The sequence below is a fragment of the Orycteropus afer genome, unplaced genomic scaffold, assembly GCF_000298275.1.
Source record: "Orycteropus afer afer isolate SDZICR_OR568_19922 unplaced genomic scaffold, OryAfe1.0 scaffold00119, whole genome shotgun sequence".
NCBI lineage: Eukaryota > Metazoa > Chordata > Mammalia > Tubulidentata > Orycteropodidae > Orycteropus > Orycteropus afer.
The window spans coordinates 7,522,322-7,547,433 of NW_006921706.1; the positions used below are offsets into that span (position 1 = coordinate 7,522,322).

General features: G+C 37.6%; 1 protein-coding gene across 1 annotated transcript in view; it reads right to left on the reverse strand.

Moving 5' to 3' along the window:
* Positions 1–25,112, reverse strand: part of GLCCI1 (glucocorticoid induced 1) — a 164,257-nt gene that overhangs the window by 18,987 nt on the left and 120,158 nt on the right. The window contains exons 5-6 of the mRNA XM_007944091.1: positions 7,888–8,004; positions 2,381–2,533 (exon numbers count right to left, since the gene is read on the reverse strand). Coding sequence (XP_007942282.1) covers positions 2,381–2,533; positions 7,888–8,004 — 270 coding nt within the window. The remainder of the gene's footprint in view (positions 1–2,380; positions 2,534–7,887; positions 8,005–25,112) is intronic.

Sequence of the window (25,112 nt, forward strand, 5' to 3'; positions counted from 1 at the left end):
CTACTTCCGTAGTGATACTGCCTCGGAAACCCAAGGAGGGGTCGCTATGAGTCGGGGCTGACTCGACGGCAAACAACAACAACAAAGGCTTGGAAAGAGTTTATCTACTATTACCAACACTGATATACTTATAACTGGACAATTTCCCTTTTTTAGCTACTGAAAGATTCACTAACGGTGATACTATGATTTATCATGACTTTTAAGTATACCTCCTCATATATCTATTTAATATTTTAGTTATGAAGTTGTAAGTTACTTTAAAATAATTATAAAATTAGAACATGTCTTATTTAAAAGTAGAACTATTAAGTATTTTTATATTTTAGTATAGTTTCTCTTTGAAATACTTCAGAAATCAACAAATACATGAATGGCTACATTATCCTCCAAAAATCAGAACAATTTTACTTCCTGACATTACTGTCCTTAAACTCTACTTGATGTATAAAGGAAACAAATTAAAGGTAATAGCTAAGAGAAGGTGTAACTTCCAACTCCCAAAAGGTTCCTTTATAGCACAGTAGATAAAAAAAGAAATGTAACATGAAATGTATAGGCAGAGTATAATGGCATAATCTTTTGGGACTGTAATTTTGGCCACATATGTTGAAATTTAAAATGTACAAATATTTTGACTCAGCAACTTCACTGCCAGAAATTTATGTGCAAGAATACACAGTGTTTTCTAAAGCACTGTTTATGATGATGAAACTGGAAGCAATCTGAATGTCTATCAACAGGAGACTTGTAAAATAAATTATGGTACATTCATTCATACAATGATTTAATCTTTTCTAGTACACACAACAACAACAGTACACACATTAAGTATCTAGATGGATATACAAAAAACTGAATAATGCCTAAAAATGCTGAGTATAGGTAGGAAGCAATAAGTTTTTTATTTTATAAATACAAAATTGATCTCTAACAATTATGAAACTTTAAAACAGTTTTATAAGCTACACATTAGCTGAAGGAAGCAAAAAGACATTTGATATAAATTAAATCATATTTTATTTCTAAAGAAGTATCAGAGAAATAATTAAGCTAAAGGTTATAACTGATGGTTTCTCTTGTGGAGTATACCTTTAAAAATGTGGTCAAATATAGATTCACATGCAGTGGTGTCCAGATTTCTTTTCTGGGACATAAGTAATCTACAAAGCAGTTTTGATTAATTCATAATGGATCAAAGAGTTAAATATAAGAGATAAAACTGTAAAACTTTTAGAAGAAAGCATATGAAGGAGTAAATCTTAATGACTATGGATTAGGCAATGATTTCTCAGATATGACACTAAAAGTATAAACAGCAAAAGAAAAAATAAATAAAAATGTATTTCAAAGGATACCATCAAGAAAGTTAAAAAACAACTCACAAAATGGGAGCTACCTTAAAATCATATCTGATAAAAGATTTGTATCTAAAAAATACAAATGACTTAAATGTGCTAAAGGATCAGAACAGAGATTTCTCCAAGAATATATACAAATGGTCATCAGTTAAGCATAAAAAAAGATGTTCAGCATCATTAGCCATCAGGGAAATGCAAATCAACACCATGAGATGCCACTGACCATCCACTAGGATGGCTACAATAAAAAAGACAGATAATTACTATAGTATTTGAACTGTATCTCAATAAAAAAAATAAAACCAAAACAACCCACTTGCCATCAAGTTGACTCCAACTTACAGTGACCCCCTAGGACAGTAAAACTGTCCCATAGGGTTGTAAGATCGTAATCTTTACGAAAGCCACTGCCACTTCTTTCTCCCCGGAGCAGCTAGCAGGTTCAAAACACTACCTTTTTGGGGACCAGGTTTGCTGGTCCGATAGAGCCTGGTGGAACCACTAAGACTATGGCCCCTAGCTGCCCTTCAGGTCTAGAATTGAACCCACACCTGTGGTTTCCAGCCAAACAAAATACAGGCATATGAGTTGAACATTTACCTCAAGTAGATACACTCCTTGGAGAGAACAATCATGGGAGAAAGAAGGGCTGCTTATGCACAGGGAGACAGCTCAGGGGGCAGGAGTGTATGGAGGGATGGACACTGGGAAGAGGTAACTATGGGGAGGAAGTGGGAGGGGAGCTGTTGCACTGTGGTAAACTGTGGTCAATGACATGAGACAAAGTATATGTGAACTGTTGTATGGAAAGTGAATTTGCTGTGTAAATCTTCACCCAAATCACACACACACACACACACACACACACAAAAAGCTACCTTTTGATTAGCAGCTGAGTGCTTAACCATTGTCACCAGAACTCATTTTATCTCAATAAAGCTATTACCAAAAGTTATGTGTGAGTCAGTTCACAGTGTTAAAGGAAAAATAAAGTTTTTGAAAGTCCCCTGTAACCTTACCTTAGACACTTCTTCCTTCCCATTATTTTCTTTAATGAATACCTTTTCTAATTCAGGACTTATTCCTTCTACATTGCAGGGCACACGTGAAACAGATGATTTTGGCACTGATACATTTGACAGTGGCATAGGGACTGATCTTGATCCAGTAGCCTAGAAGACAGAAGAAAAGACAGTGTCAAATTATTTGTGGTCAGAGAAATCAAGAACTAAAGAGCAGGGTAAATCTTCACATCTAAACTTAATGAACAGTTATTTTTGATATTTCTAGTACAGTATCAATTCAGATACACATCCAGAAAGTTAGGTGCTAAAGCAAGGAGGTAAGGCAAAAACTCCAAATAAACAAATGAAAAAAATTTGTTGCCATCGAGCTGATTTCAACAACATATGACTGTATCTTATACTGAACAAATGAAGCTGACATGACTGGTTGAGACATTATTTCCCAAACTAAGTGCTACCCTACTGTTACATGTGAATTATTGCCTATTCATGTCCTTTTTCTCTTATTGGTGCTCAAGAGGACTTGCATTACAGTTTTAACTCTGTAATAAATCTTTTGTTTCTTTTAGAATCAAGCATTTAGTACCTTTATGGTATTAAATTTCGTATGTAAGTATCTTAAACCTATAGTGATTTTGTGTGTGTGTATATGAAATGGGGAAGAGGTCTTAGTATTTTTTCCAACATAGCAATCCAACTGCTCTAACAGTATTTATTATAAATTTATCACTGAGCTGTGACCTTTTATTTTCTATACCAGAGCTACATGATAATTGCTGTAATTTTATATATATCTTAATATCTTGTAGGGAAAGTCTTTTCAAATTTTCAATTAATTGGCATTGCTTTGTCCATATGCACTATGGAAACAATCATTCAAATAATAACAATAAAAGTCCTTTTGAATTTCCACTAGAACTCAAAACGATTTGTACATTAATTTGGGATAAACTGGTATTTTAAAAATACTGAGTCTTCCCATTGATGAATATGATAAGGCTTTCTATTTATGTCTCTATTTTCTATCTCATATCCTCAATAAAGCCTTAAAGTTTGCACATTTAAGTTTAAATCTAGGCATTTTGCATTTTTTAAATTATATTTTCTAATTTGTTATTGATAATATAAAAGAGAAAACAGATTTCTGTATGTCTGTAGTTTATTAACTCATTAAATTCTTAGTCCTCCTCCCTTTTTATTATGGAAAAATCCAAACTTAATTATTTAAGTGTATGTCTTTTTTTAATGTCAAGTTGATGGATCTAGTATAAGTGCACTGAATAAAGAATAGCATAAAGTACGCAAATGGGCACATGATGCACCTTCAACAATGGTAAACACTGGCCAATTTTGTTTCATCTTTTTTTGTTGCTGTTTTTGGAGTATTTCAGATTTTGTCCACAAATACTTCAGTATGTACAGATAGGACCTCTGGTGACGCAGTACCTAAGGCATCTGACTGTAAACCAGAAGGCTGGCAGTTCAAACCCACCAGCCACTCCTTGGAAGAAAGACTGGACTATCTACTTCTGTAGAGATATTGCCATGAAGGAGGGGTCGCTGTAAGTCGGATCCAACTCAATGGCAGCAAGTTTGGCTTTTGGTTTTGACAGACAGACAGACTGGTGCCACTGAGCTAACTCTGAACCATGGTGACCTTATTACACATAACAGAAAGAAACATTTCCTGGTTCTGCATCATCCTCACAATTGGCAGCACACTTGAGCCCATAGTCCATTGTAGCTATTGTTTCAATTTCTCTCTCTGAGGGTCTTGTTCTCACTAGCACTGCACTACACTAAAAGTGATGTCTTCTACTGAATGATCCCTCTGGATGACGTGTCCAAAGCAAGTGAGTTGGACAATGTTCTCTTCTGATCTATAAAGTTTCCATTAGTTAATTTTTTAAAGTAGATAGCCAGGCCTTTCTACTAGTCTGCCTTAGGAACTTTCACTGAAACCTGTCCACCATGTGACCCTGCTGGTATTTAAATACTGGTGGCACAGCTTCCAGAATCCAGCATTACGTAAGCCACCACAGCATGACAAACTGACAGATGAGCCATGGTAAGCATGTGCAGCTAACTAGATAATTATTATTAAGCATAATCACAATAATGAAAAAATTAATCTAAATTGAGAATAAGTGTATGTCCTTTTTTTAAGGTTGAGTTGATGAATCTAGTGTAAGTACACTGAACTCCTAGAGGAAAAGTGTTTATAATAAATATGAGTAATATGTTACTTCTACTAGATAAAGAAAAAAGGAAAGGCATATGAATTTTCACTTGAAATGTTTGAGGTTTGCCAATCGCCTATTTCTTTTACAGCTTTACTGAGGTATAATTTGCATATAATACAATCCTCTCTTTTTCAGGAAGCAGTTCACAGAGCTTTGTTAAACACAGTCATGCAATTATCAGTACAATCAAGTTTTAGAACCTTTTGCTACCCCAAAATATTACCCCAAGATTGAAGTTTTCAGAGATTTCATTTTACTTGGATCCACAATCAATACCTATGAAAGCAGCAGTCAAGAAATCAGACGACATATTGCACTGGGCAAAACTGCTGCAAAAGATCTCTTTAAAGTGTTGGAGAGCAAAGATGTCACTTTGAAGGCTAACCCAAGCCATGGTATTTTCAATCCCCTCATATGCACGTGAAAGCTGGACAATGAGGAAGACTGAAGAAGAGCTGATGCCTTTGAATTGTAGTACTGGCAAAGAATACTGAAAACACCATTGACTGGCAGAAGAACAAACAAATCGTAGGCAGAATGTTCCTTAGAAGCAAGAATGGTGAGACTTCATCCCACCTACTTTGGTCATGTTGTGGAGAAGGATATTATACTTAGTAAAGTAAAGGGTCAGTGAAAAAGGGGAAGTCCCTCAACAAGATGGACTGACAAAGTGGCTAAATGATGGGTTCAAGTATAGCACAGATTATAAGGATGGTGCTGGACCAGGCAGTGTATCATTCTGTTGTATATAGGGTTGCTATGTGTCAGAGCCTACTAAACAGCACCTAACAACAACATTATCCCAAAAAGTTTCCTAGGTCCTCTTTAAAGTCAATCCCTTGCCCTGTTACTTTCTGCCCTCTATAATGCCATTTTTAGAATTTAATATAATGACTCATACTTATGTAGCCTTTTGTTCTTGGCTTCTTTGACTTAGCATGATGCTTTTGGGATTCAACTATGTTGTGTGTAGTTAAAAATTAGATTAAAATTTTTGACATTGTAATAATGCTTAAAAATAATTATTGATTAGTAATACACATTTACCACCATCCATCAGTTTGTCATACTGTGTGGTCTATGATACTGTGATTTTGGAAGCTATGTCACTTATATTTAAATACCAGCAGGGTCAACCATGGTGGATAGGTAAATAGTATTCCACTGCATGGATACATCAAATTATGTTTCACCATTCACCAGTCAACGCATATTTGTTTTTTTTGTTTTTTTTTCCCATGGAGACTCATGTACAAGTCTTTGTTGTAGATGTATGGTTCATGTATCTTGGATAGATATAAAAGAGTGGAATTTCTAGGTTGTATGGTAAGTGTTGGAGACCCTGGGTGGCACAAATGGTTAATAGGCTCAGCTGCTAACTGAAAGGCCGGTGGGATGAATTCATCCACAGGTGGCTTGGAAAAAAGGCCTGGTGATTTACTTCTGGAAGATCACAGACAGTGAAAATCCTGTGGAATGCAGTCTGACTCTGGCACACATAGGACAGCCATTAGAACAGAACTGACAGCAACTGAATTGGTTTAACTTTTTAAGAAAATGCCAAACTGCTTTCCAAAGTGGCTGTATTCTAATTGTTTATAACCTCATGAACATTTGGCATTGTTAATATTTTTAATAAGTGAGTTCATTCATTTTGATTTTCTAAATATACAATATCATATGCAAATAGTGATACCAATTATTTCTTTTCCTTACTGCCTTCTCTGTTGTTGTTGTTGTGTGCCGTCGAGTCGGCCCCGACTCATAGTGACCCCTCCTTGGGTTGCCCAGGCAGTATCACTATGGAAGTAGATTGCCCAACCTTCCTTCCGAAGAGTGACTGGTGGGTTTGAACCCCCAGCCTCCTGGTTAGCAGTCAAGTGCCTTAGGCACTATGCTACCAGAGCTCCCACTGCCTTCTCTAGAAACCTCTAAACTAGTAGCAAATACTATCAATAATTACATACATCTGTGATTTATTCTTTAACAGTAACGCTCCAATATTTATTGTTAGGGTCTACTACATTTGCAGTTAGTAACATTAGAAAGTGTCCTATTTTTTAGTTCAGTAAGTTTTGTGGGTTTTTTTTTGTGAAACGACAACGCGATATTGAGTTTTATTCCTATTCAGTATCTAAGAAATCAAATAATTTTTTTTTCTACTTTGACTTTCGGATGCAGTGCACTAAATTGATACACTTCCTAACTAGATATTGAAAAGGGAAAACAGAAGAATTGATGCATTCAAACTGTGGTGTTGGTAAGGAATACTGGATATGTTATGGACTGCCAAAAGAACAAAGAAATTGGTCTTAGAAGAAATACAAGAGGAACACTCCTTAAAACAGAGGATGACGAAACTTCAACCCGCTTACTTTGGACGTGTCATCAGGAAAGATCAATTGCTAGAAAAGGACATTATGGTTGCCCACAAAAAACAAGGGGAATCCTCAATAAGATGGGGTTGACACAATAACTGCAAAAATGGATTCAAGCATACCAACACTTAAGAAGATGGCACAGTACTGGGTGATATTTCATTTTGTTATACATAAAGTCACCATGAGTCAGAGCTGACTCGACGGCAACTAACAAGAATGTTGAATCATCCTTCCATTTGTTTTGATACACTGCTTGGGTTTCTTTTTCTTTTTTTTTTTGGTTTATAAGAGAGCAAGCCTTTTATGAAACATTGCACAAGGCTATACAGTGGGACAGCAAATTAGGTGTATAGGATACTAGCTGGACTGCTCTGCTTGGGTTTCTTTTGCTCTACTATTATATTTGATTTGTTAAGATTTATATCAACATTCATAAGTGAATTTGGTCTAGAGCTGCATTTCCCAAATTTTGTTTCACAGAATATGTTAGCTCACATTTCTTGGAGGAAAAAAAGCCTCTAATCCTCACATTTCTTCATATGTAAAATATAGGGAAAATTACAGAGATAGATTGATTAAGCAACTGTGGAAAAAAAATTAAATGATAAGACCCACAGCTGCTTAGTAAGTAAATGAGCTGGAATTTCAGCACAGGTCAGTATCATTATCTAGGATAGATATATTGTTATTTTTATCAAGTGAGAAGATTAAGCATATAGTTTAAAATAAAACATAACTAAAAAATTTAAGAAATAGCAGTAATTTAGTAGAGCTAGCTTTTATATTATTAAATTATTATTTTTAATAATAAAATAATGTATTCTTTCCTTATGAGGAACTAAAAGCAATTATTCAATCTGGACAAGATTTAGCCTACCTGAGTGTGACTGATTGCTATATGGTTGCCATGGAGAGGTGACTGACGATCTTTCTCCTTACTGTGACGGCTACTCTGCTTACTGCGTTGTAGTTGCTGCCTCAGTTTGGCAATCTGCTTGGCAGGGAAAAGGGAAAGCAAGAAGAGAATAAAAGTGAATACCAATCTCTAAGTATGCATTTCTTTAAGTTTTAGGTATTGGTACATGAATTATTTTTCTCAAAGGGTTCAAAAAGAGATAATATTTCACCACAATGATTTATTCTTCTAAATTTTTATGATTAAGACTATTGAAAACAAGAAATAAATATATTCTACAAATGTTTCTCTTCTGTAATTTGCAAATGATGGTAAATATGTAGACTAAAGTTCTCCAAGTTACTTCAGATTTTACCTTTGTAACCGCAGAAATACCTTCATTTATTAAAATCATCTTTAAGGTGAAAAACTATTATTTCACCTGCCTGTTGAATGTCTTGGGAACTCTGGTAGTGTAGTGTCTAAGGCACTGGACTGCTAACCAGAGAGCTGGCGGTTCAAACCCACCAGCCACTCCTCGTAAGGAAGATGGGGCAATCTACTTCCGTAGTGATACTGCCTTGGAAATCCAAGAAGGAGTCGCTATAAGTCAGGTCCAACTCGACGGCACATAACATCAACAACAATTGATGTCTTAATACAGGAGCTAAATCAGTTTCTAAGATCTTGTTTTATATACACAAAATGGATCTAGTCTAAACTATTTAAAATTCCAAATCCGACATTGGTGAAAATCAAAGCTATTTAGTATTATTAGTACCTTACCAGCACTTAATATCTTAGTAAGGAGCCCTGGTGGTACAGTGGCTAAAGCACTTGGCTGTTAACCAAAAGTTCAGTGGTTTGAGCCCACCAGTGTTCTGTGGGAGAAAGATAAGGTCGTCTGCTTCTGTAAAGATTTACAGCCTTAGGAATCCTATGGGGGCAGTTCTACTCTGTCCTGCAGGGTAGCTGTGAGTAGCAATGAATGCTGGCAGTAGGTGGTATATATCACTATATAGCCACACAACTTAAAAAAAAAAGTCATTACTACAATATGCCTTTCAGTTCATTTTTCACCTATATATTTTAGGTAATGTTTAATCTACTCAGTTTTACTAGGAATAAAAAATTCCTGAGCAGTTTGAAGAGAACCATTAGCAATTCTGTGGAAGTCATTTAATATTGGTAATATTTTCTTTTGTAGAAAAGATGACAACAGTCAATTAGCAATTGTTCTTTGAACACCTATGGTGAACCTAGTTTATGTTATCTAATAGCCAAGATGTACATACACAATAAAGTCAGTGGAAAATATACTGATTTCCTCAGACACAGCAAAATGCAATGTATTATGATATTATCTAAATACTTACCTTGAATAACCATGGTGACAAATAATTACTATGAAAGCCTACAAAAGCTCAAGGGGAAAAGTATATAAAGCTGTTAGGAAAACTTTTGTTTTTACCTGTGACAAACAACAAAAGACAAAAATCATGGAAGAATAAAAACACTCAAACAAATAATATATATTCTTTCTTTTAATATATATTCTTTCCCTGATATTATGAAGCTCTGGTGGAGCAGCAGGTGAGGCATTTGACTGCTAAGCAGAGGATCAGCAGTTCAAACCCACCAGCTGCTATGCAGGAGGAAGACAGGGCAATCTACTTCCATAAAGATTTACAGCCTTAGAAACCCTATGGGGGTCACTGTGAGTCAGAATCGACTGAATGGCAGTAGACAGGTTTTTATATTAAAATCTTTACAAACTTTGAGTGTTTAAAAGTTCTTGTAACTTATAGGCTTCTAAACACAATGTCCTTGCAAAAGATGTACAAGTAAAATTATCTTTGTTATTATTTGGGTTCCTTGCTCTCTGTTAAAATGGTATCATTTTCTTCTAGAACATTAATTTTCATGAGAAAATGAATCAAAATTAGTAAGTTATCACCACGTTATTCCTGTGATAAAAAATAAACAGGATTTCAAATTGCACAAGTCATTCAATTGTTGTTATGTGCCTTCGAGTCGGACCCAATTCATAGCAACCCCTCCTTGGGTTTCTGAGGCAGTATCACTATGGAAGTAGATTGCCCAGCCTTCCTTCCAAGGAATGGCTGGTGGGTTTGAATCACCAGTCTTCTAGTAGGTAGTCAAGTGCCTTAGGCACTACGCTACCAGAGCTCCTATCATTCAATTAGGACAGAGGAATAAAATTAAATGTTTCTGAGTATTATGTTTTTAGCGGTGATTCAAAATGAACAAGAACACATGCATAGAAAAGCACAAAAAGCCTTGAAATTAAATAATCTTAAAAAAAAGCAAAGAAACAAAAGTAACCTTTAAATTGTTCAATCCTACTAACTCTATTTTCAAAATCTCTGGGACAAGTATGTCACACTGTAGTGGCTTGCATGCTGCTCTTAGGCTGGAAGCTATGCCACCAGTATTTCAAATACCAGCAGTGTCACCATGGTGGACAGGTTTCAACAGAGCTTCCAGACTAAGACACACTAGGAAGAAGGAAAGGGCCCTCCACTTCTCAAAGTTGTTGTTGTTGTTATGTGCCATTGAATTGGATCCAACTCATAGTGACCCCTCCTTGGGTTTCCGAGGCAGTATCACTATGGAAGTAGACTGCCCCATCTTCCTTCCGAGGAGTGGCTGGAGGGTTTGAACCGCCAGCCTCCTGGTTAGCAGTCAAGTGCCTTAGGGACTGTGCTACCAGAACTCCCAAAGTATTGGCAAGTAAAAACCTTATGAATATCAGTGAAACTCTGTCTGATATAGCGCCAGAAGATGAGCTCGACAGGTTGGAAGGCACTCAAAATATGACTGGGGAAGAGCTGCCTTCTCAAAGTAGAGTCAATCTTAAGGACTTAGATGGAGTAAAAGCTTTCAGGACCTCCGCTTTCAGGACCTCCATCTGCTGATGTGGCATGACTCAGAATGGGAAGAAACAGTTGCAAACGTCCATTAATAATCAGAACATGGAATGTATGAAGTCTGAATCTAGGAAAATCGGAAATTGTCAAAAATGAAATGGAATACAGAAAGATCAATAACCTAGGCATTAGTGAGCTGAAATGGACTGGTTTTGGTCATTTTGAATTGCACAACCTTATGATCTACTATGCCAGGAATGACAAATTGAAGAGGAATGGCATGGCACATTCACAAAGACTGTTTCAAGATCTATCCTGAAACACAACTTTGTCAGTGATAGGGTAATATCCATAAACCTATAAGGAAGACCAGTTAATACTAAGTATCATTCAAATTTATGCACTAACCACCAAAGCCAAAGACAAGGAAACTGAAGATTTTATTGATTAATCCTGGTGACTGGAATGCAAAAGTTGGAAATAAAGAAGAATCACCGGTAGTTGGAAACATGGCCTTGGTGATAGAAATGATGATGCCAGAGATCTCATGACAGAATTCTGCAAGACCCATGAGTTTCTCATTGCAAATACCTTTTTCCAATAACATAAACAGCAGCTGTACACATGGACAGATGAAATACACAGGAATCAGACTGACTATATCTGTAGAAAGAGGCAACAAAGAAGCTTGGTATCTTCAGCCAAAACAAGACCAGGAGCTGATGCGGAGAAGACCAACAATCGCTCATAGGCAGTTCAAGATGATGCTAAAGACAACTAAAACAAGTCCACGAGAGACAAAATATGACCTTGATTATATCCCACTTGAATTTAGAGACCATTTGAAGAACCGATTTGGCACAATGAGCACCAGTGACTGAAAACCAGACAAATTGTGGGATGCCATCAAGAACATCATCCATGTGGGACTGCAAAATGTTACAACCACTGTGGAAAATGGTATGGCATTTCTTTAAAAAAACTGAGAACAGAAATACCATTTGATCCAGCAATTCCATTACTAGGAATATATCCTAAAGAGGTAAGAGACAGGACAAGAACAGACATATGCACACTCATGCTCATCACAGCACAATTCACTATAGCAAAGAGACGGAAACTACCCAGATGCCCATCAACAGAAGAATGGATAACCAAATTACGGTACAGTCACACAATGGAATACTAGGTTATATTAAAGGATAATGGCAAATAAATCATCTCACAATGTGGATGAATTTGGAGGACACTATGCTGAGTGAAATGAGTCAATCGCAGAAGGACAAATATTGTATGAGCCCATTACTATAAAAAGCCAAGGAAGGGTTTACTTAGGAAAGGGAACTCTCTGTAGATTACCAGGGATGGGAGAGATGGTATGGTAAGAGTCTGTAACTAGCATGACAACACCAGGGAAAGGAAGGATTCTAAAACGTACATGTAAGGTAAAGGCAACAGAGGCAAATACTAGTATGTGCACAATACTGCATTACCACTAACACCAAACACCAGGCTACAGTATTTACACAGACATACATAGACAACTGAGAGTATCAGGTGGGGGTTGGCGAACAAGAATGTACCCTAGACCAAGGAGAGATTGAGCTGAAGATAATCTTACATAGAGTCGCAAAAATAAATAAATAAATAAAATAAAACCAAACCAAACTCACTGCCTTCGAGGTGATTCAACTCACAGTGACCCCTCCTTGGGTTTCCAAGGCAGTATCTCTATGGAAGTAGATTGCCCAATCTTCCTTCCAAGGAGTGGCTGATGGGTTTGAACTACCAGCCTTCTGGTTAGCAGTCAAACGCCTTAGGCACTGCACCACATAGATTCTAGTGACACAAAATTAGCCACACTCATTACAGAAGCAACAGAAGTCAGAGTTGGACTAACCTCTCAGAGACAACCAAACACCATGAGAGAGAGAGAGAATCACCAGACCTGCTGACTCAAGACCATACTACTGGGGGACACCAAGCTCAACTGGCACAGTATAGTACATAAAAATCTTGTTCCACAACCTACTTTGGTGAGTAGCAACAGGGGTCTTAAAAACTTTTGAGCAGCCATCTAAGATGCAACTAATGGTTTCCCCTCATCTGAAGCAAAGAAGAGTGAAGAAAATAAAAGCCATCTGGAAATAATTAGTCCAAAGGATATGATGGACACCGAGACTTCTGCAAAAGAACTAGATGGTGCCCAGCTACCAATGCCAACTACTCGAGAAGGGATCAAAACTGGAGATCCTGGATAAAGCGGGAGGAAAAATGTGGAACAAAATTCAAAAACACAAAAATGACCAGTATTACTGGTCAGATAGAGTCTGGTGGAACCCCCAAGACTATGGCCCTGGGATATCCTCCAGGCCTAGGATTGGACTCACTCCCAGGGATTGGCTCTCAGTCCAACAGTAGAAAGACTTACATGCAGAACACCCACCCCAGAGTGATGCACCCACTCCTTAGAGCAATTGGCCATGGGGCACTATTCACATGGAAGGAAAGCTGGACAGACAGGATGCATACTTAGTAAGGGCACAAGGAGGAGGTAGTCACAGGGATGGGAGGAGAAGAGTGCATTATGGTCAGGGATGGTAATCAGGGCATGAAATCAAATGTACACGAACTGTTGAATGTAAAACAAATTTTGCTCTGTGAATTTGCACCCAAAGCACAATAAAAGGAAGGAAAAAAAAAAAAAAAAAAAGATCATCATCCATAAAGAAAGCAAGGTCATAAGAAAGACAAGGGAGAAATTATCAAAATGGATGTCAGAAGAGACTCTAAAACTTGCTCTTGAACATAGAGTAGCTAAAGTAAATAGAAGAAATGGCAAGATAAAAGAGCTGAACAGAAGATTTCAAAGAGCAGCTGGAGAAGACAAAGTCAATTATCATGAAATGTGCAGAGACCTGGAGTTAGAAAATCAAAAGGTAAGAACATGCTAGGCATTTCTCAAGCTGAAAGAACTGAAGAAAAAATTCGAGCCTCAAGTTTCAATATTAAAAGATTCCATGGGCAAAATACTGAATGATGCAGAAAGAATGAAAAGATGATGAAAGGCATACTGAGAGTCACTGTACCAAAAAGAATTGGTTGATGTTCATTCATCCCAGGAGGTGGCATATGACCATGAACCAATGGTATTGAAGGAAGAAGTCAAAGCTACAATGAAGGAATTGGCAAAAAAAACAAGGCTCCAGGAATTGACGGAATACCAATTCAGATGTTTCAACAAACAGATGCCACACTGCAGGCACTTACTCATCTATGCCAAGAAATTTGGAAGACAGCTATCTGGTCAACTGACTGGAAGACATCTGTATCCATTCCAAAGAAAGGTGATCTAACAGAATGTGGAAGTTATCAAATAATATCATTAATATCACACATAGGTAAAATCTTGTTTAAGGTAATTAAAAAACAGTTGTAGCAGTGTATTAACTGGGAACTTCCAGAAATGCAAGCTGGGTTCAGAAGAGGATGTGGGATGAGGGATATCATTGATGATGTCAGATGGATCTTAGCTAAAAGCAAAGACACCAGAAAGATGTTTACTTGTGTTTTACTGATTTTGCAAAAGGATTCAACTCTGTGGATCATAATAAATTATGGATAATATTGAGAAGAATGGAAATTCTGGAATACTAAACTGGGCTCATGAGAAACCTGTACATAGACCCGGAGGCTGTACTTCAAATAGAACAAGGGGATACTGTGTGGTTTAAAATCAGGAAGGGAGTGCATCAGGGCTTTATCCTTTCACCGTACTTATTCAATTTTTATGCTGAACAAATAATCCAAGAGGCTGGACTATATGAAGAAGACAGTGGCATCAGGATTGGAGGAAGGTTCATTAACAACCTGCAATATGCAGACGACGCAGCTTTGCTTGCTGATAGTGAAGATGACCTGAAGCACTTACTGATGAAGATGAAAGACTAAAGTCTGTAGTATGGATTACACTTTAACATAAAGAAAACAAAAATCCTCACAACTGGACCAATATACAGCATCATGATCAATTGAGAAAAGACTGAAGTTGTCAAACATTTCATATTACTTGGTTCCACAATCAATGCCCATGGAAGCAGCAGTCAAGAAATCAGACAACATACTGCCCTGGGCAAATCTGCTGCAAAAGATCTCTTTAAAGTGCTGAAGAGCAAAGATTTCTCTTCGAAGAGTAAGGTACACCTAACCGACCCCATGGTATTTTCGAAAGCCTCATATGCTTGGAAAGCTGGACAATGAACAAGGAAGACCAAAGAAGAGTTGAGTTGACCAAAGCTTTTGAGCTGTAGTATTGGTGAAGAATACTCTAAGTACCACAGACTGCCAGAAGGAGGAACAAATTTGTCCTAGAGAAAGTATAGCCAGAATGTTCCTTGGAAGTGAGAATGGCTAGACTTGGTGTCACCTACTTTGGTCATGTTGTCAGAAGGGACCATTCCCTGGAGAAGATATCGGTAAAAAGGAGGGTTAGCAAATAAGGAAGAAAACCCTCAATGAGATGGACTGACACAGTGGCGGCAATGATGGGCTCAGGTGTAGCAAGGATTATGAAAGCTGGCACAGGACTGGGAAGTGTTTCACTCTGTCGTAGTCAGGGTTGCTATGAGTTAAAGCTGACTCAACAGCACCTAACAATGAGACATCAAAATAAGCCAGAAAACCTTTTGTTCCAAGCCAATTTAACAACCTCCCCCCAAAAAACATACATTATGCTACACACTTTACTTTATTTGGGATCTCAATTTAAATAATGCAAACTTACACTTCCCACAACACTCTATCTCTGGAATACAACATACTAATGCTCTTGTTTTACAATTCAGTAGGGATTAAAGTACAAAGGAAATCCATTTTCCTAAATACATACATACCTGGAACACTACAAATTTGAATCAAGAAGTATATGAAATGAAAGCAAAGATTATTACCCTGTAAGTCCTCCTTTACTTCAGAAAGAAGTGGTTCCTATATTATTTACACCATATTAAGTAGAAAGGCGACCCTACAAAACAACATGGCAACTGCAACTACTCTTGCCTACCACATCTTTTGCTTAGAATTTCCATTCTCTTCTCCCTTTGATACCAGAGTCCATTCAATCTGAAGATACTTCTTCTCCGCAACCTCAGTACCAGTGGAGAGTAAACACAATGTTATCTCTGGGAGGAAAAGGATGAAAGAAATTGTAATCTTTGTCCACACACAATCCTCTTCTCCTCATCTATCGCTCTGCACCTGTACCCAAGACAGCTTTTCTAAGCCCACATTCCATCATCTCATGCAGAAACCTTTGGTCCCCACTTCAGTGGGCCTACTCACTCTAATTATGAAGATGAAACACCCAACATAACATTCCTTTGAAAACAGACTCAATATTCAGGAGACAATGAGCTTCTGTTAAGTGTGGCAGTATAATTTAGTAACAAATAAAGATAAGGGTTAAACAACAGGATGAATATAATTAATGTCACTAAACTCCACATGTAAAGATTGTTGAAATCTCAAATTTTACACATACATTTATCACATTTTTTTAAAAAAGGGAACATTAAGTGATAGTGAATGTAGATTTTTCAACTGAACTATAGATAAAGCTCACCTTGTATTTCTAAATATTTATCAGCTACTCTGTGGCATTAAGAAAAAATAAAGAGGGAAAGCCAAAGGAGCCTTCTTTAAACATGAAAGGAGTTCCTTCCATATTAAGACGAAGATTTAACAGAGTTGGGAAGTAAGTGATCATAAAAGAAAAAAAAAAAAAAAAAAACTACTGTAGAGGCAAGAATTAGCATATATACTCACAAAGAAAAGACTAAAACATCTGTGGAATTAGATTAAGAAAAAACAGGGACTGCTCCACTTAAAATCTGAGAACCAGAAACACATTGTATTGTAATTCTTTGGAAACTTGGTAACGTTGTCTTGTTTATTTGCTATTTTTGTACTGTTTGTTTCCTCTACTATTGTCAGTATTTGAAAACAAAATAAAACAGCCTCAAAAAATTTAGTTCTTGTCTCAGAGACTGAAGGGGAAATATTTCTCAGAATGAATTCTATTTGACTAAGAAGGACTAAGTGGTGATAATGTGAAGGAACCAAGATCCTGAGGCTTCAGGAAGAAAAGGAAAAGAGAGGGAGATGGAGAAGGAAAAAACAGAGGTAGCCTGAAACCAGGAAAAAATATTACAGGTTATCACTAGCAAGAAATCTGGTTTTTTTTTTTTTTTTTTGAGTGAAAAAAATCTGGTTAGTCTTTCCTACCTACAGTCAGCTTTGCAACAAGGTTCAAGTATAAACATCAGTTATAGCTGTGAATTTCAGTTAATTCTTATTTCTGATATTAGGACAAGATGGGCGATACATTGCTATCCCAAAAGAGAAGCCTAAATAGTTATTTCCCATTTAGAAAAAGAGTAGAAAGATGGCTACACACAATGCTTAGAGTCCATCTCACTCTTACAGAGAATTTAGATTCCACAAAACGTTTCAGTGGAAAAATACATCCTGGCTTTCAGATTCCTAACTTATAACCAAACTTTTAGGATATAATTTATTCAAAAGTGTGGGACTAATTTTGAGGTCTTCTTCAATTTAACAGAAACATCTTTTTAAAAGCAGAAAGGAGACTGTACAATAGAAATAATTTGTGTCCTTTAGTTAGAAACTTTGAACATTTAAAGATAACTTGTCTTGGGCTGCAATTTTTGGTTCAACAGTTTGAGTACTAGACCAGCATTAAGGCACTAGGCTGAAATACAGGCCAGACCAAGCCCCACCCAGCAGGCCCTAAGTCTTGGTACAGCAGTGAGGCTGCCTGGAAGCCCTTTCCTTCATTCAAAGGCACTGTCCCTTTTTAAAAATCTTACGTTAGTGAGGCTGCATCTACTCAGAGAAGCTCAATAGGCAGTATCCATTCAGAACCTGGTGGATACAAGCTAGAAACAAAAATTAAAGCTATGATTTCTTATTTTAAAAAATAAAGCAGAGATACCATAAGAGCGTGAAAATGTAGACAACATTACTAGAAAAGATATTCACAACACACATCTCCAACAAAGGACTCATATCTGGACTACGCTCCCCCCCCGCCTCAAAAAAAAAAAAAAACCTCCTACAAATATTTAAAGAATGGGTAAAAGACCTGAACACTTAGCGAAAGAGAATATCCAAACAGGCAATCTGTGTAAGACAAGGTGCTCAGCATCACTCTCATCAGGGAACTATAAATGAATACCCATCAGAATGGCTAAAGTTAAAAGACAACACCAAATGCTGACAAAGACATGAAACAAGTAGAACTCTCATACATTCAGAGGGGAAAGGAGCAACAAACAACTTCCTTTTTAACACAGTAGGCTTTATACAAGATTTTTTGGAGGAAATTATAATATCCTCAATACCAGGTCAGTGAAAGTAACAGCTGAAGAGCACAAAGCAGTGACCTGGCTCAAATGAAGCAAGAAGTCTTAGCTTAGTCATCTGGAACGAAAGAAATGATAGACCCAAGGCTGTGATTACCTTCTAAAGTGCCAAGTGGGAAATAGTGCTAACTGAACGGAGTATGCACAGATAAGTGAAGAGGGCTAGAAGCTATGCTTCCTGCCTTGCAAGGAAAAGATGAATAAGCTACTGGAAAACAGAAGACTTCTGCAAAGTTTAAGTATGAAATCTACTTCTGTTAATGACATTGCTAACAACTGACTGTGACATTAAGACATATCCTCTTTGTATAAGAGGTATTCCTAGAATAGAAATTTACTTTGCCAAATGAAGGCAATATAGTTTTAACAAATAATTCAGCATACTGAAAATGCTCTGATGAAGTAAGCACATTCTGACTGGTAGCATATTCTTTTTAATTACTATTCAAGGAATAACTAGTGTAGGCCAGTTTCTTTGATGTGTCAAGCCCACAAGAAAAGCATAATAAAAACCTGCCTACATGATAGCTCTTTATTGACCACTAGCAAAACAGCACCATCTATTGCAAAAGACCTCTTTAAAGTGTTAAAGAGCAAAGATGTCACTTTGAAGACTCAGGTGCACCTAACCCAAGCCATGTTGTTTTCAATCGCCTCATACACATGTGTAAGGAGCTCTGGTGGTACAGTGGATAAGGCATTTGACTGCTAACCAGAAGGTTGGTGGTTCAAACCCACCAGCAGCTCCTCAGAAGGAAGAGGGGGCAATCTACTTCTGTAAAGATTTACAGCCTCAGAAACCCAATGAGGGTCGCTATGAGCGATGGCAGTGAGTTTGGCTGGGTTTATATATGTGTGAAAGTTGGACAATGAATCAGGAAGACCAAAGAAGAGTTGATGTTTCTGAATTGTGGTGTTGGCAAAGAATACTGAAAATACCATGAGCTTCCAGAAGAACAAACAAATCTGTCCTGGAAGAAATGCAGTGAGAATTACCAGACTTTGTCTCACTTTGGTCAGAAGGGACCAGTCCCTCAAGATGGGTATTGTGCTTGGTAAAGGGGAGGGTCAGTGAAAAAGAGGAAGACCCTCAATGAGATGGACTGACACAGTGGCTGCAATGACGGGCTCAAGCACAGAAAGTACTGTGAGAATGGTGCAGAACAGGTCAGTGTTTCAGTCTGTAGTACATGGGGTCACTATGAGTCAGAGCTGACTTTACAGCAGAAATGTAGAGTGAGATATTGGTGGTTTAGTGGTAGAACCTTGCCTATCATCTGGAAAATCTAGTTCAATTCCTGGCCACTACCCACCCATTTGTCAGTGGAGGCTTGTGTGTTGCTATGATACTGAAAAGATTTTAGGAGAGCTTCCAGACTACGACGAACAAGGAAGAAAGGCCTGGCGATTTACTTCAAAAATCAGCCAACGAAAACCCTATTGATCACAATGGCCCAGTCTGCACTGATCATGGGGATGTCACAGGACCAGGTAGCATTTCATTTTGTTGTGCATCAAGTTACCATGAGTCGAGGACCGATTCAATAGCAGCTCAGAACGTTAAGAACAGCAATATAGAAAATATTCTGCCAACTCCTTTTATGTGAATTATCTATTTTTCAACAAAAGCAAATAAGTTAAGTACTATTACTAACTCTAATTTAGAGAATAGGAAACTAAGTTGTAAAGAGGTTAAAAAACTTGCTAAAAAGTCATGCCAGGATTTGAATACAGGAAGTAAAATTTCAGCATCTGCTCTCTTTACCACAATTTTATACTGCTTTAAGGAGCACGCAAAAGAATTTTAAATGCAATTATTACCTAACCTAAGATAAAAATAAAAACTCCAAACTTCTTGTGCTGCATTTCCGTCAATATGAACAATTGGTGTTGTTTTCCTGCCTTGTTTTTAAGTGCCAACAGGCAAAACCTGATGATCTAATTGCTACTCATTCAACCTCCTGATACTCCAACTAATAAACACTGGCTTATGCACTTACAGATGTGCACATGCAAAGAGCAATGTATGTGGAAGCACAGTGCCCATCCAGCAGGGGACACCTGTAGGCACATCAATGCCTACAAACCCACAGACAGACATGCCTGCCCACAGGCACACTCAGACAAAGACAATGACCCAGAAAAAGATAGACACGCACCTCCACACACAGACCTACCTCCACAGATAATAGCTAGTTTTTTTAATGCATAAAGAAGCTCTGGTGACCCAGTGGTTAAAAGCATTTGGCTGCTAACCAAAAGGTCAGCAGTTCTAATTGCCTAGCTGCTCCGTGGGAGAAAGATGGATAAAACAGTCTGTTTCTGAAAAGATTTACAGCCTTGGGAACCCTATGGAGCAGTTCTATTCTGTCCTATAGGGTCACTAGGAGTCAGAACTGACTTAGTAGCAGGGGGTTTGGGTGGGGTTTTTAATGCATAATATACATTTAACATAGAAATGCATTTATAAGTACCAATAAGGAATATTTGTCAACAGAGCCATTTTAACAACACCAAACTAGCATTTGAAAAATACTTCACAAATCCATTTGGTACAACACATTTATTATATCCATTTTATAGATGAGCACAATTTCTCCAAATTATAGTACCTTGCCCAATGTGAGAGACACCTAATAAATGGCAGACTTATCTTGAACTCAGTACTTTAGCCTTTAATTTGTAACTTCTTTTATTATCTATTAAGGTTGCTCAAAGTAATAACATGTTAATATTCAACTGCAAATAACCACCAATCACGACGTACTGGTTCACAGTCGCAATCGCTTTGCAAAGTAACTTCCCTTCTTAATGCTGGAGATGTTTCCAGATGTGAAACCGAAATAAAGATGGACAAAAACTTGGAGAAGCTATTAATTGATTATATACTAACCTACTGATAAGTTATTTTTTTTTGCTGAGCAGATTGCGAGACTTTAAAAATTGTTTCCATTGGATCTTATATTTTGAATAGTATAAAAGTATCTTTATATAGCAACTTAATGTGGATTTAGATAGTTATTAGATAAAGAACATATGTATTTTAACACTTATCATATAATTCAATAAACAATTCACCACATAATTGATTCCAAAAGGATAATTAACATTCTTCACATCATTGTTATGTTTTAGGTTCACCCAAAACCAAACCCAGCCCACTGCCACTGAGTTGATCCCAACTCATAGTGACCCTTTACGACAGAGTAGAACTGCCCTTTATGGTTTCCAAGGCTGCAAATCTTTACAGAGACAGACTGCCTCATCTTTCTCCCACAGAACTGCAAGTGGGTTCGAACCACTGACCTTTTGGTTAGCAGCCAAATGCTTTAACCATTATGCCACCAGAGCTTATTTTAGATCCTCAGAACATTACTGAAATTATTTTCTTCTACTACAATAAACTTGGAAGGAAGATGGGGGCAATCTACATCCGTAGTGATACTACCTTGGAAACCCAAGGAAAGAGTTGCTATGAGTCAGATCCGACTTGATGGCAGTGAGTTTACTACAATAAAAAACAGCAAAAATTATTTTTAAAATACCAAAAACTGACAAATGTTAGGGCAGGTGGAATACTTTCAGTAAAACTGTAAGGAAACTTTTATTATTTTCCTTTAACAAAGGAATACCACATCAATAACATCTATTTATCACTCTTAGATCATAAGTGAGAAACAACCATAATCATTTCACTGCTCCAGATGGTTCCAAAACACAAATTATATATATATATATATATATATATATATATACACACACACACATACACACACACACATACATACATATATATATATATATATATATACACACACACATATACATACACACACACACACACATATAAATGCATATATATATATATATGCATATACATATATCACCAAAAAAACTCACTGCGTCGAGTCATATCCGACTCATAGTGACCCCTCCTTGGGTTTCCAAGGCACTATCACTATGGAAGTAGATTGCCAACCTTCCTTCCAAGGAGTGGATGGTGGGTTTGAACCACCAACCTTCTGGTTAGCATCCTAGAGCTTATATACATATATATATATAAAATCAGATCAAGTAACATATGTTCTAAACTTTAAGAGAATACTCTAAAATCTTCAATATCTCAGTGTATGTATTAGTACCTAATCCCTGCTCACACTGTTACCTCTGGTGTACTCATTTCCCCACTATCTATCTCTATTTGTCCGAATTACACTCATCCTTTAAGATCGAATCAATGCTACTTTCATAAAGTCCCTAAAAAGAGGTACTGTCTCTTACCTTTGAATTCTTGTAACACTTTGTCTCTCCATCCCATCTATTATATTCTATCTCTACAAGTACATGAATTGTTTTAAGTATCCACCCTTAAAGACTGAAGGCTTCTTGAGAACATATGCTCTCATATAGTCATTTTTGAATCTCAGGTTCACTTACAGATGCCTAACAAATAGGTCTTTTTCTTTTTTACAAGTTCAGTTATTTATTTGCTTCCCCCTTTACCCAAGTTATATGTCTACGGTCCACAGTTAGTGGTTTAACCTCTCTTAAACCCAAATGGGTTTAACCCATGTGGCCCTGGTAACCATCAAAGAGTACTTATTTTTTGTGAAACCCTTTTCTTGACTTTTTACAACACTGGCCTCATGCAGTATCTGTCTGTCTGTGATTGACTAATTTCACTCAGCATAATGTCCTTTAAGTTCATTCATGTTATGAGATGTTTCTCAGATTCTTCACTGTTCTTAACATTGTACAATATTCCAATGTATGTATGTAGCACAGTTTGTTGATCCATTCCTCTAACAAATATTTTCTGACTTAATAAATGGAAAATTAAATTTAAACCCAAATCTGGGGAAAAAATATAAATCTGGACCTTTAAGAAAGTGATTTTCAAAAGAATAGCTGCTACCCTATACTGAGTCATGAAATCTATTTATTGGTTCACAACCAGAATTTTCTTTTAAATGGAATGGAATACAAAATATCCACGTTTGTCAAGTGTACTGTGTTAGACTGGGTTCTCTAGAGAAGCAAAACCAGTAAAGCTTATATAAAGAGAGAGAGAGAGACAAAGAGAAATTTATCTTAGGAAATGGCTCACACACTTATAGAAGCTGGGAAGTCTAAAGTTCTTAGATCAAATGTCAAGCTGGAGGCTCTTCCTGACTCACACAGCTGCAGGGGGTGAGGAACTCAAGGTTGGCAGACAGTATACTGGCTGTTGACTCCAATGAATGATGAATCCAAGATCTTCAGGCCAAATGGTGGATTGTTCACTCACAGACAGTTGTAGGCAGAACAAAAGAATCCCGATCCACAGAATAATGTCTCTTTTCCCAGGATGTCCATAAATATACTGGAAGCAGTCCATAACCCTAGGGAAACTCCTTTTCAATGGACTGGCTGCTGAAAACATATACATCTGATCCCATCATTGGAACAACCCACATCACAATGCTTAAACCACACAGAATTGTGGTCCAGCCAAGCTGACACACAGCTCCAACTATCACAGTCCACCCCTTGCCAGCTTGGCAGTTGTACACATCTTCTTAACCATATATAATCTCTAAATAAGGACAATTACAAAGTCATATTTGCACCTGACATGATACACTAACACACATACAACCAAAATGCATTAACCTTATTTACACTTCACAGTTCATCATAGAAGGAAACAAAAATACTTCATGCACATATCTAATGAAGAAATGTAACAATCAGTCCTCGTTTCTGCAACTGGTCACGTGGTTGTAGCTTATATTCAGAACTACCTTCTTCTACCACCCATTCTATATTTCCCTTGCCCATAGCCAGCACCTGAGCTAGTTGTGGTTCTTTGCCTGGTCGGATGATCCAAATCTTCATTCCTGAAGGGTCTGGGCCACTACTAGTCATATCAAAATTGGGTTGTAGTAATTTTCCATTGACTTTAACCACAGGGCATGGTAGTACTAAGAGACGTTCTAAAGAATCTCCTGCATTCTGGGCATATTCTTCTTTACCTCCATTATGTACTGTCAATCCAATTTCCTTTTGGTAATCAGAATCTATCACACCAGACAATACAGTAATGCCCTTCTTTGTCTGTTGATCCAGAGGCATGAGGAAGTCAAAATGGCCGGGTGGCAGTCTTAATTTCCAGTTCAACGCAATCAGTATTGTTCTCCAGGTGGGAGCATTCCTCCCATTGGGACTAAGATCTCCAGACCTGCAGAGCATAGGGTAGCAGGGACAGGGAGCAAAAACTTTTTGAGTGGGTCACTAGGGGTAATAGTGAGTGGTACCACTCCCATTTCCACCCTGGGGTTCCTGGACCCGTGAATCCTGGCTATTGGAGAAACAGAACCATATATTGGATGCTGGTTTAGAGCATATGCAGCCTCTTGGAGAACACTGCCCCAACCTTTCAAGGTATTGCCACCTGGCTGGTGCTGTAATTGCGTTTTCAGTAAGTCATTCCTTCATTCTATCAAGCCAGTTGTTTCAGGATGATGGGGAACATGGTAAGACCAGTGAATTCCATGAGCATAGGCCCACTGCCACACTTCCTTTGCTGTGAAGTGATTCCCTTGATCTGAAGTAATGCTGTGTGGGATACCATGATGGTGGATAAGGCATTCTCTAAGTCCACGAATGGTAGTTTTGGCAAGAAGCATCGTGTGCAAAGAAGGCGAATCCCTATCCAGAATAAGTATCTATTCCAGTAAGAACAAAATGCTGTCCTTTCCATGATGGAAGTGGTCCAATGTAATCAACCTGCCACCATGTTGCTGGCTGATCACCCCAAGGAATGGTTCCATATCGCGGACTCAGTGTTGGTCTCTGCTGCTGGCAGATTGGCCACTCCACAGTGGCGGTAGCC